The 13,662-nt window shown below is 34.9% G+C and overlaps 1 protein-coding gene across 3 annotated transcripts; it reads right to left on the bottom strand.

The window, feature by feature from the left end:
• Nucleotides 1-4,954: 4,954 nt before the first annotated feature.
• On the bottom strand, nt 4,955-13,662 carry LOC116895350 (pancreatic alpha-amylase-like). Of its 3 annotated transcripts, none has more exons than XM_032896649.1 (10): nt 13,495-13,662; nt 13,079-13,225; nt 11,319-11,507; nt 10,345-10,575; nt 9,069-9,202; nt 8,294-8,416; nt 8,103-8,202; nt 6,756-6,874; nt 6,523-6,648; nt 4,955-5,144 (listed from the first exon to the last, which is right to left on the bottom strand). In XM_032896649.1, the coding sequence occupies exons 1-10, from the start codon at nt 13,660-13,662 to the stop codon at nt 4,955-4,957; spliced, it is 1,527 nt and encodes a 508-aa protein (XP_032752540.1). The 3 variants fall into 3 exon arrangements, with proteins under 3 accessions (XP_032752540.1, XP_032752541.1, XP_032752542.1); XM_032896650.1 differs by having other exon boundaries at nt 10,510-10,575; XM_032896651.1 differs by lacking the exon at nt 10,345-10,575.

The raw sequence follows: 13,662 nt of genomic DNA, 5'->3' as shown, positions 1-13,662 counted from the left end.
AAAATGTCACAAAGAATTCCATTTCCTTATATGCTAAAATGATAATTCTAAAAACTTAATTATCAGAGCTATCAATATAATTTAATATAATGTAGGAAAAGAAAAATATAAGATAATTCATTTTACATTCTTTTTGTCTGTGCCCACATAGAAAAGCAACCATAGGGTGACATTGGAAGTGTTTCCAGTTTCACTAGGGTGAGAGGGAGACAGTAAGGCTGGAAACTCAGATTCCAATCTACCTTTACTGTAACTTGGATACATCCCATTGACATTGGGATTCCACAGAGCAAAGGGGCAGTGAGATCATTAACTAAGTGAAAGATAAATTTGGCAGAAGATTAAAGTAGGAGAGTGTGAGGAAAGAGACACTTAGAATAATTAGATCATGAAAACGTTAAGAGAGGACTACTGTGGAAAAGGAGTAGACCAGAAAAGAAGGTCCAGGAGAGTGGAAGACAGGAATGAATCAGAACATAATATGATACACATATATGAAAATCTTATGAGAAAACTATTATTTTGTATGCTAACTTGAACTTTAATGAAAGAGTATTTTTGTAACCTATTTGATATATTAAAAATCATCATCTTCTCCCTGATGTTTGTACATTCCTAACTCAAGTGTAAAACTTTTGCCAAACATTTGTGAGGTTCATGAATTAATTTACCATGCTACTAATTAATTATTTAATTAACTAAAAGGAAAAGAAAGGGAAAAAAGAATCAGAAAGAAAACTAACAAAATTTCTTGCTCTAGGTTGCCAACATAGTTGGCACAAAGGTTTTCTCCACCCTCCAGGTAGAAAAAGTAGAATGCCAAATTAAGTGCTGAGAAGACAAAATAAAACAAGAAGGAAAGAAATGGTTGCTTGGAAGAGAGAAAGGACTTAGAACTAACTCATACCAAACACTGAAATGTTTAAAAGTCATAATTCAAGGAATATTATTTTAAGATATCTTCCTATAATTTAAGATAATTTCCCATAATTTATATTTGTAAGACCTTCAATAATTTATTTTGTTATGTGTACATGTGTGATTTCCTGAATGAATGCCTGGACACTGGACATCATGTGCCTATAGTAATACCTACAAATCCCAGAAGAGAGCTTCAGATCCAATGTAGCCAGACGACAGTTGTGATCTGTCACATGGGCACTGGCAATCAACTCAGGTCTTCTAAAGGAGAGGCCAGCTTTCTTAACTGCTGAAACATTGTTCTGGATTCTTTCCTTACTGGTTTAAATTAGAAAGAAAATAAAAAACAAACTATTAAAGTCTATTATATTGAACACTGTTGTAGGCAGAAATCATGGATGTCTACTTGATAAATGTTCTTACTTAACCTATGGTGTCTAAAGAGAGTGGGATATCTAGGTATCTCTTTGTAATTCCCCAAAACATAGGGAGGTAAAATGCTTTTCCTCTATTCTCCAATTATTATGGTCCCCTGTAAAGTAAGTCAGCACACAATAAATTAAAACTTTTTTAAGATTAAATTTTGGATTTTTTTTAAAAAATCATTTTTTTTTATTTTTTATCTCTATATTTTTCTATATATTTCCTATATAACGGTACAGTGATGGTTTGCATATGCTTGGCTCAGGGAGTGGCACTATTAGAAGGTGTGGCCTTGGTGGAGGAGGTGTGTCACTGTTGGCTTAGGCTTGGAGACCCTCCTTCTAGCTACCTGAGGATGGTCAGTCTGTTCTTGGCTTCCTTCAGATGAAGATGTAGAACTCTCTGCTCCTCCAACACCATGCTTGCTTGGATGCTGCCATGCTTCCACCTTGATGATAATGGACTGAACCACTGAATCTGTAAGCCAGCCCCAATTAAATGTTGACATTTATAAAACTTTCATTGGTCATGGTATCTGTTCACAGCAGTAAAACCCTAACTGATCTTACCATGTTCCACATCATCCCGAAGCAGCTGGTCTGATAGAAAGATGGAATGGGGGTTTGGGGATTTAGCTCAGTGGTAGAGCGCTTGCCTAGCAAGGCCCTGGGTTCGGTCCCCAGCTCTGAAAAAAAAAATAAAAGAAAAATAAAGAAAGATGGAATGGCCTTTTGAAGACACAGTTACACCACCAATTAGGTGGCAGAAGCATGGAGGGCTGGGACAAAATTCTTCAGAAGGCAATATATGCTTTGAATCAGCATCTGATATATGGTACAGTTTCTCGCATAGCCAGAATCCATGGGTCCAGGAAACAAGGGGTGGAAAGTGGAATAATTCTGCTCACTATCTCTCCTAGTGAATCTCTAGAAAATATTTTGGTTCCTGTCCCCACAACTCTAGTTTCTGCTGACCTAGAAGTTTTGGTTCCAGGGGGAAAATGTTCATATCAGGAGCCACAACAAACATTCCATTGAACTGGAAGCTCCGATTCCCCCTGGTCATTTTGGGCTTCTAATGCCCTTAAACGAACAGGCTAAGAAAGGAATAGCAGTGTTAGGAGGGGTGATAGATCCATATAACCATGGGGAAATTGGATTGCTTCTCCACAATGTAGGTAAGAAGGATTATGTCTGGAGTGCAAGAGATCCCTTAGGGTGTCTCTTTGTACTATCATGTCCTGTGATTAAAGTCAATGGGAACAAAACAACAGCCCAATGCAAGTAGAATGGCAAAGGATGCAGACCCATCCGGAATGAAAGTATGGGTCTCTCCTCCAGGACAAGAGCCAAGACCTGCTGAGGTGCTTATACAGGGTGGAGGAAATACAGAATGGGTAGTAGAGTGAGGTAGTTATATATACCAGCTAAGGCCACATAACCAGTTACAGAAACGAGGATTATAAAGTAATATGAATTCTTCTTCTGTTTTATTTTCTTAAGAATACAATTGTCTTTCTCCCAATTTCTTTAACATCAATTTGTATTTAAGTTTTGACACTAAAAGAATGTTTCCAAGGGACATTATGCCATTGTAAATTTACAAATGCATTTACAACTGTATAAGAAATAGTTACATCATGTTAGGAATATTCATGACCTTGTTATTGTTTCACGTGGATATGAGATATTTGTGTCAAGTTTACAAGGGGTGGATTCTAATGGATATTCCTTGCTGCCAACTTGACTATATCTGGAATGAACTAAAATCCAGAATTGGAAGGCTCACCTTTGATCCTGATCTTGAGGCTGGGAGATACAAGTTTCTGACCTGGATCTTGGTATGGAGATCTTGAGGCAATATGGCCATGAATCCAAGGAGTTTAAGGCAAGGAGATCTCTGAGTTCAAGGACACCTGAGACAGAGCAAGTCCCAGCTCCAGGAGTAGTGGTATACACCTTTAATCTGGGACACACCTGATGGAGATTTATGTAAGGACATTGGAAGAAGGAAGAATCTCTCTTTATTGCCTGCCTGTCTGCCTTGTGGAACTGAGCCCCTGCTAGATGCTTGGACTTCCATTCAGAGCTGCTGTTGTTGGGGAGTTGGACGACAGACTGTAAGTCATCAACCAATTCTCTTGCTATATAGAGACTACCCATAAATTCTGTGACTCTAGAGAACCCTAAGACAAGTATCTTTTGTTTTAAAAAATATATGCTTTGTGAAAAAAGAAAAGTTTCTTTAATGGTAAGTAAGAATTATAAATATTTGTGTATAAGGATAACTAGTTATGAACATTTTTGAATTATGATGGTCTAATAAGATGACAGTGTCATGTTCTTCTCTAAGATTCATAGCCTCAGTGGTCCTCGGTGTTTGGCTAAGATTCTGGAACCAATTATTTCCCTCCTGGAGAGAAAGATTTTCATCCTGTTAGAGAGAGAGAGAGAGAGAGAGAGAGAGAGAGAGAGAAACAGAGACAGAGACACAGAGACAGACAGAGAGAAAGTATTTCAAAGTATGTTTTATTTATATATTTAGGAATATATTATATTATACATATATTAATATATAATATATTATATGTTACCTATATTATATATTATATATTATATATTATATATTATATGTTATATATAATAATATATATTATATATACATACAAATGTTGATTAATCATACATAAAATTATATATTTAATCATACATATACATAAAAACATATATGTTTTTAAGAGTTTGGAGAAATAGAGGTGTTATTTAGGCACTTATATATATGGATGTAGAAATAGATAATAAAATTTAAGAAAAAGAAACTATGAGTTCAAGAGGATGCAAAGGGAGAAAGGAGAAAGGAGAAAGATGAAAGATGAAAATTCTCTATGATTTAACTACAACAGCATTTTTTTGGTTTTTGCCTGATCCACGACAGAAGTAGTTAATACCTGTGTGATCAAAATTTGACACAATTCACAATTTAGTTGTGCCCATAAATCCATGGTATTTAAAATTATAATAACTGGGAGAGAATAAACTATTGTAATACCAAATGCACATAGTGCCTGCTAAGTGTTTCTGAATATACTACTGAAGGGGGAAAGAACTGCTATGTGGAGAGCCACTATTTTTTACCAGCATTGCCTCACATGAGTCTTTCACAGTTCACCACCACTCCATATATATGTGGGAAGCATAAAAAGGACTGGATGTATGTGAAATAAAATGTCTAATTGATATGTTTTACTAAATTTTGGTCAGAAAAGGTTGTTTTGGCAGTTGGAGACAGTAGAAAAAGTAGTATGTTTTGCATTATTTAACTTTCAGATATCTGCGAATATTCTGGAAAAGCATTTAGACATTCTGCTAATGCTTAGATCTTGCATGTAGTTATATGATGATCTATGCAAGTTTTATGATTTGAGTGTAATCAAGTTTATTGATAAGGATTTTTACAGCAAAAAAAATAAAATCTAGGGGAAAGATGAGCCTGCAATGTACTACAGTACATATATTAATAAAGAAACAAAATAGAAATAAAATATAATATGGATCTCATGAAAAAGACACAGACTCAGTAGGTGTGCTTGTTCATGTCTTTAATTTGACTCTTACAACTTTGAGTCGGCATGGATTGCAATGAATGGGTCTTCAGCAGAGTTACTAATAGAGAAGTGAGCTTTGCCATCACTGCCAACATTTACTTTAAGTCCAGTGCAATTGCCATTGACTTTATCTCCTGAAATGACATCACAATATGTGCCAGCAGGAAGACCAGTCTGTAGAGTGGTTGACAAAACCCTGGGGAAAAACAATTAGTAGTTAATTGGAATGTAACACAGAAACATGCAGGCCAATCCATTATGTATTATCTACAGAACAATAAGTGCCCCAACCGTGTGCTATGGAACACTGGAACTCAGATCTTAGTAAGAGAATCCCAATACCAAGACAGTGTCAGCTGGAGCAAGCAAATTCTCTATACCAAAGTCATCATTTTAAATGTCTATTTGTTTCATTGCCTGGAGTGATACAGACAGAGAAACACAGAGAATGCAGAAAAGCTCAACACTAAAGTCCTCTTGTGAGGGCTATCATTATTTCCAGTCAGTCATCTGATGGTTTAAACTCTAATTAATGTTTTAAATAACATTAATTTTTCAAAGATCCTTAGAATATGTGATATCACATGGAATTATTTTTAGAATTAAATATTTCTATGTTTATATAATCTAGCATTTCTAAGGATGCATACACATTTGTAGTAGAAAAGAGGTTGCATGAAATGATTCTACTTTTAAAATTCTTTCCAGGTGTTCATTCGGTTAAAAAAATATGCACTTCAGTTATTTTGTTGTTGGCAGTAAAATGTGAGTTACAGAAAAATAGTTTGGATAAAATAGAAAGCTGACTTTGAGTTGAGACAGGTAACTGTCTCCCAAAGAGATTCTCTGAATGCTATTTTGAATTGTTTTGTTTGTGAGACAGGGTCTCTCTACATAGCCAGCCATGGCTGTACTGAAATCACTATGCAGATCAAGATGACTTCAAACTCACACCTCCATGTATGGTGCCTCTTCCCTCACAGTAACAAACACCACTCCTGGTATCTGACTTAGAGTATTACAGGTGAGGGCGTCACGAAAGAAGGCTCAGATAGAAGTATTTCAGGTGAAAGTACAAGGAGGAAGATTTTAAAGCCAGAGTAAATAACTGCTTGAAGAAACTCATACGCCAAATGCAAGGACTCATATGCTTTGAAAATATATACAACATATAGCCAAGTAATGGAAGACTATAAGTATAATGGATTAATGTATAAGTTATAATCAAAGGTAATGGGAAAAGTTCCCCAGAATTTGTATGGCACATTTTGAATGATGATAAGATATAGGGTTACCATCTATATGTTTTATAAAATGTGTTAAATCAGTTTGTATATATGAATACATGTTACTGTCAGTGTACATGGTGGTTAAAGATCACAAAAATCAAAATTGTACGAATAGAAGAAAACTAGGAGAGCAAATACCATTTTTCTTTTGTGTAATGAATATTTACTTGTAGCTTAAATTCATTGTCCAAAAAATTTATCACAAATGAAAAATATAAAAGAACAGAAAATAATCATCTTGGAGTGTAATATTATACAACCCTTTCCTAATTAATGTCCACTTACCAGTCATCATTATTAAAGACAATGAATCCTCTGTTTCCTCTGCCAAAAGCCACTTGGTTGCTGCCATTATCCCACCAGTTTGCAAAAGGCTGACCATTGACTACATTCCTGAAGGCAACCATGTTCCTAAAAGCACAGGATCAGGTGAAATGTTGGCACCCTTTAATTCAACAGTTTAAAATAAAAGATTAAACAACTTCCTTATTTGAAAGGTCTGAAGGGGACGTTCTTACCTTACTTGACGCCATCTATGTTCACAGACCCAGTCATTGCCACAAGTGGTGTCTGGATTAATGGTCACTTCCTTTGTTGCTCCATTGTTATTAGGTGGTCCCATCCAGTCATTCACATCCTTAATTATTGGAAAAATCAGATCATTTAAATGCTTGTGGCTGCCTGAATCCTGATACGACAGAAAACCAAAACCACTCCACTATGCTAATTGTATATCTCTGCAGTGTCAAAGTTTTTGTAAGTACCTCAGTGTTTTAATAGGCCTTCACAAAAGTCTCAACCTTAGTTCAAACAGAGGTTTTCCGAAAACATAATAACATCAGAAACAATTTGCAAACATCCTATTTTTCTGCTCAATATGACTAAAAGCTCTTCAATATGACTAAAACAAGAACATTAAAGAGTCAGGTAAACTAAGATTAAAGAACAGACCAGTTACTACCTGAGAAATCTACATCTATATATGTCTCAGTTATACATAAGGGAAATAGGTAGTTTTGTACTAATTAAAGAACATATATGAAAATGCTTTGAATATAATACTTTCTTAGTTAGTAACAGCTGATTTCTTACTACTCTGCCTGTAAATGTGCTAATAATGTATTCTGGCATTAAATGAGCATCTTATGATGGCAAAATAATTACATATATTTCTGGGGAAAAAAATCTCATTCTACCCATGAATCCCCTTCAAAAAGAGAATATATTTAAATACAGAAGAGGGGGACTCTTATCTTGAAAGGAAATTAAAAATATTTGTCAGATTTTATAGAAAAGTGATATTTGTATTTTATATTTGATATGTCCTATAAGTCTAAGGAAACTTCACATAGGTTTTTAGATAACTGATTGTCTAATTGTTTAGATCAACTTCATAATTGTTTAAGGTTATGCACATAGCAATCAAAATTGCATATAACTAAACTCATGCATGGATTTAGTCAACAAATCACTATTGTGTGATTCTCATAAACTCATATCTCTTATAATTTCCTTGTTTACCATTAAATATGCTGCTTTCTCATTGCACAGGGAAAATGAAATTCATAAGATGACATTAATATTACTAAGGGCAGAAAGAATTTGAAATTCCCTTCAGTATTAACATTCATAATTTAGTATCAACTCTAAGAGTCAGGGCTTTAACAGCCATAACTGATTCACTCGGTATTTTATCACTTCAACTATGTTTTTCACTACCAGGTATTTCTTCAAAGTTTTCACTTTAGAAAACTGTAGTGAATGAGCCCTTAATAATGAGCACACATGGTCTAACATCACATGAAATTTAAACAAAACCAATTTTTTTCTGTATTAAATATGCTTCAAACAACTCCTAGACTTACTTTTCCATTCTGGAAATTTCTTGCCCATCGGTAACTTGACATTACTCTCGTGAATCCATAAGGATGAGCCAACATAAATCCAACTGCCATTTTATACATTCTGAAAATTGAAAAAGAGTATTACAGCAAAGTATATAATACTTTACTCTCATTAAATGCAACCCCCACAGCAGCAATGAACGTAGTCCTACCTAGCATCCCAGAATGTCAGGATGGATCGTCCTCCAGCACCATGTCCTCGCTGATTGTCATGGTTGTCCACAAACACAAGGGCTCTGTTAGAAGGCACAAAACCCCAACCTTCTCCCCAGTTCCTGCATTAAAAAAAATATTATTCTTTTGCAATGCTTACCATAACATTACATATGACATCCTCAATGATGTGAATAAATGGCAATTTCATAAATCTTTCATATATAGATGTGCACATATATAATTTTCTATGATAACATACATGGGAATTTTATCCACATTGAGGTCTTACTGTATAATCTTTTGTTTAAATTTCTGTAGATTTTCTAATCATTTTTTAATATTATTGATGAGAATTAAGACATTCATATTATATAATATAGAATGAAAATAAATTTATAACTATGGTTTTAAATTACAAATTTTGAAATTTTCAATTAATTCTCTAGTGTCACATAAAGAAATTCAATAGTGTAGTGACATTTCTGAGATTATTTCTGAATGCAACTATTCTTGGGATACTAATAATTTTAATAGGCAATGAGCAAACATTCTTAGGACTTAATGAGAAAAGCTCACTAAGTGATACTTTGGATTTCCCCTGCTATCAGGTGATTGATGAACCTAATAAAAAACATGATTCATTGACGGTTAGAGAACAATAAGCCTAAAAGATAATCAACATCATGTTTAAAATATTTGAAGATATGTCTTATTGATGCCAAATGACAACAGATGTATGAAAGAACGGGTGATGCAATGGTATATATTTACTTTAAATAAGACATCTTCTCTCCATCCCACTTGCGGATAACTGTGCCAAGTTTTGCACCAAACTTGAATTCTGTCACAAGGCCATTTCCAAAGTACTCACTACCTTTAACTGCCTCACCACCATTGTCAATGACCTACAAAAGACATTGGAGCAAGTGTTATTTTTATCTTTAAATTATATTATTGAAAGATAGTATTATTTAGAATTATTGAAAACATTTGTTATTGAATGTTGCTAATGGCTTTCTGCATACATACATTCTGACTTTATTCATCAACCATATGTCATAATATTGAAAGAAATCAAATTATCAACCAAATTACAAAGGAGTAATTTTTATCCTCTAGGGTGACTGCCAGAGGGAAAATTCACTAGTTCACAATAAGGTAACACTTGCTATCTTGTTAACATTAGAAGTTATTAAGTTTCTAAGGATATCAGATATAAAAAGGTGTCAACTTCAGTACACTTCAAGTGAAAGTGTGCCTTAGCAAAAGCTTCATCTGTTTGCTCTAAACATCTTCATGTCAGAGAGTATGAGACAAAACTCTAAATTGGAAGATTGGCTTTAGACCATGAGCATTATGATTTCTGTGTCTTCTAAAATGATACTTTTGAATAAAAGAGATGGATTAATGAAGTTACAAGTGTCTTGAAACATGTTGTGATAAAGATTATATTGGCACTTTCTGATTAACAACACTCATATTTTTAATGGCAGAATGATAAGTCTACACATGACTGAGTTATTAAACTACATTGTTAATTACATGCTTACAGAAGTCTGCTATCAATTATCCAGTTTACAAAATGATGATATTTTAAAAAAGTCCCATGGTACTTTAAACCCTGTGAAATGAACTAAAGAAAAATTGAGGAAGGCTAAAAACAGGGAGTCTTCCCAAAGGAAAAACACAATTGGTTGTCCAGTACCAAGTCAACCTTGAATACACATGCGTATGGGGAACAATAGCTGAACTGAATCACTTACATATGAAGCACTATGAATTATGCTAGGTATATTTAGGATATATATATATACATATATATATATGTGGGGGGTATGTGTCTGAGAACATATACATGTATGTAATATATATATATATATATATGCACATATACATTTAATAAGAGTAAGTAAATAACAGAGGACTTGAATTGAGAGAAAATGTGGAAGGAAACATGGAAGAATTTGGAGGTAGGAAAGCAAGTGAAAAAGGAAAGGTAATTAAAGTATATTATCAAAAATTGTAAAAATGTTATATATTGTTCTACCTCTTGGAAAATGAAAGGTCTGCTTCCTTGGGAGAACCATTTTGTATTGAGATTATGAAGTTTGTCCAAAACTGCCTTTATGTCGCCAGGCCACATGTGTTTAGAAGCATCAAGTCTGAACCCTGCTACACCAATGTCAATGAGATGGTTCATGTAATCAGCCACCTTGGTACGAACATAATCTTTATCGAGTGCAAGATCCAGAAGGCCAGACAGACGACAGTTTCTGATCTGTTGGGCAAAATGTGATTGATTTATAAAAAGTCATTTCTGCCTGAGAATACATTTCTTCATTCAGTCATTCACACATTTATCAATAGTGAAGATAAAGGTTTTGATTAGGACATGGAATGTATTGATTTTCTAATATGGACACAGAATTTAAATTTTCTTGTAACTATAGAGAATATCAGAGGTTATAATAGGTGAGCATTTTAGTCAGTTCATTCTAATTTCTGATCCTCCTTCTTCCTCTCTGTCTCTTTCTCTATCTCTGACTCTGTCTTTATCTCTTTCCCTCTCTGTCTACATCTCCTTTTCCATTTATTTTTTCTACCCTCCTTTTTCTTTATTTTGCATTGGTCAAAAGTTGAAGCCAAGAAGTTGCTTATTTTAAGTACATTGTTAAAAAATTGAGACTGTAACTCTGTATTTGAAGATTGTTTTGGTATATGATTTGTATTTCTAATATTTTCCATTTATCATATGTATATAATTGATACAACAAAGGTTTTAATTTTTACAAAAAATATGTTCAGGAGAGTACTCCTACCTTAACATTGACATTAGTCTATCCTTACAAAATAATGTAATGGAAATATAGGACATTTTTCTTTCTGTTTTGTAGAATTCTGTCTTAGTAACCTTTCCCCCCAAATGTATCTAAATGAAATATTCAGTGGCATTTCATAAATATCTGTGTATTTGCATAAGCATAGACAGTTCTTTATTCCCATCACTATTTCTTTCATTACCTCATGAGCATCTTGGTAGTTATTAACTTCTCTATCACATTTATTATCATTAAAATCCCAAGCAGAGTAGGGAACTGCTGAGAATTCCCTGTTATTAGCGTTATAGTAACTTCCACATGTACTGCTTGTTCCTGCACCATTCCCTGCACCACACATGTGATTAATGACAGCATCCACATAAATCCGGACCTAAAAAAGAGAAGTGCATACTTCAGTTGGACTCAAACCTCTATAGTTTCCTTACAGTCTCACAGCAAAGCTCCAAATCACTTCCTCTGCTGCTTTGTAGATTCGCTTTAGAAAAGTGAGTCAAGTGAGAAAGGAAACTGCTATGAAAAAAAGATCAACTATAGTCATATTAGGTGGAAAAGAATATAGAGTTCTTAAGCAAAGAGAAGGAGACATTAACAGAACTATAAACAAAAGTTCAATTTTGGGGGATATAAAGAGTCATAGGCAAATGGATGGAACTGGAAAATATCATCCTGAGTGAGGAAACCCAATCACAGAAAAACACACATGGAATGCACTCATTGATAAGTGGATATTAGCCCAAATCCTCGAATTACCCAAGATGCACAGAACACATGAAACTCAAGAAGGATGGCCAAAATGTGGATGCCTCACTCCTTCTTTAAAAGAGGAACAAGAATACTGTTAGAAGGCGAAAGGGAGGCAAAGTTTAGAACAGAGACTGAAGGAACCGCCATTCAGAGCCTGCCCCACATGTGGTCCATACATACACAGCCACCAAATTAGATAAGATGGATGAAGCAAAGAAGTGCAGGCTGACAGGACCCGGGTGTATATCTGTTAGTCATAGCCAGAATACAGCAAATACATAGCAAACGACAGCAGCAAACCACTGAACTGAGAATGGGACTCCTGTTGAAGGAATCAGAGAAAGGACTTTAAGAGCTGAAGGAGCTTGATACCCTATGTCAATAACAATGCCAACCAACCAGAGCTTCCAGGGACTAAGCCACTACCCGAGAACTGACCCTGGGCTCTAACCTCATAGGTAGCAATGAATAGCCTAGTAGGGACACCAGTGGAAGGGGAAGCCCTTGGCCCTGCCAAGGCTGGACCCTCAGTCAAAGGGATTCTTGGGAGGAGGCCGGTAATGGGGGGGAGGATGGATAGGGGAACAACCACATACCACATATAAGGGGAGAGGTGGGGGTTAGAGGGATGTTGGCCTGGAAACTGGGAAAAGGAATAGCATTTGAAATGTAAATAAGAAATACCCAATTTAATAAAGATGGAGACAAAAAGACACTATTGTTCTGGACATTTTACAGGGTTACTAGGAGAAAGAACTTAGCTTAATCTATATATTTCTTGGCTAAAGACAAGAGGAAAGGTACATGTTTCTTCATTAAAGAACAAGCATGCATTTGTTCCCTAAAATAATAATAGAGAGGAAAACCTATGAATTGTGCTTGGAAAGAGACGTCACATGAACATGAATTAATATTCAGATGTGAATTAATGCCCTTGGGATTACTGTAGGCGATTTTAAGATTTATTAATTTTAAAAGTCAACATTTTTCATTATGAGTACTCCTCTTCCATATAATCAAGTGTACATATTCAAGGATTTAAAAATCTGACAAAAAGATAGAACCATATCTTCAATAGCACATAAAATGTAAAGTAAAATTAAAAAAAATATAAAACCCACTTAAACAAAATAACTAGACACAAAGGAGAAATAGTTTCATAAATAATAAATTTAAAGAAAATGTGTCTTCACTTACACCAACTTTGTTGCACCTCGTCACCATGTCTTTGAATTCATTTTCATTTCCAGACCTCGAGCAAATTTTGTAGCTGATGGGTTGATATCTTTCCCACCAAGGCCTTGGTGGGTTATTAATTATAATATTTTCATTGGGTGGAGAGACCTACACATAAAAGTTATAATTACTACCAGATTATGGCTTATGATACATACCTAAACTTTGTAGATGCTATCAATAATTAGACAGTGTTTCTCAACCTATAAAACATTGCAGGGGTCCTCCTGTTATTCTACAAAAATATAAATGTGCCACAACTACCAAACATTTTCCCTTCTCAGCAAAGTTATGTGGGAGATGAAGTTGTGCTCTAATGTCATTAGTCTTGGTTAGAGCATAGTAAGCTCTGAATTTAGTTTGTGAAGCAATCTTACCTGCACCCCTCCAAATCCCTTGGGAGCTAAGTATCGCTCACATTCCTTGGCAATATCAACCCAGCGCCACTCGAACAGGTGGACAATAGCAGTCCTCCCATCTGTAGTGTGTGGGTTATATTGAGCCCAGCAGAACCCAATGAGGGAAAGCAGCAGAACGAACTTCAT

Source organism: Rattus rattus, chromosome 3 (genome assembly GCF_011064425.1).
Source record: "Rattus rattus isolate New Zealand chromosome 3, Rrattus_CSIRO_v1, whole genome shotgun sequence".
Classification (NCBI taxonomy): Eukaryota; Metazoa; Chordata; class Mammalia; order Rodentia; family Muridae; genus Rattus; species Rattus rattus.
Note: the sequence above shows the minus strand (reverse complement) of the source record. Positions and strands in the feature narration are given on the sequence as shown.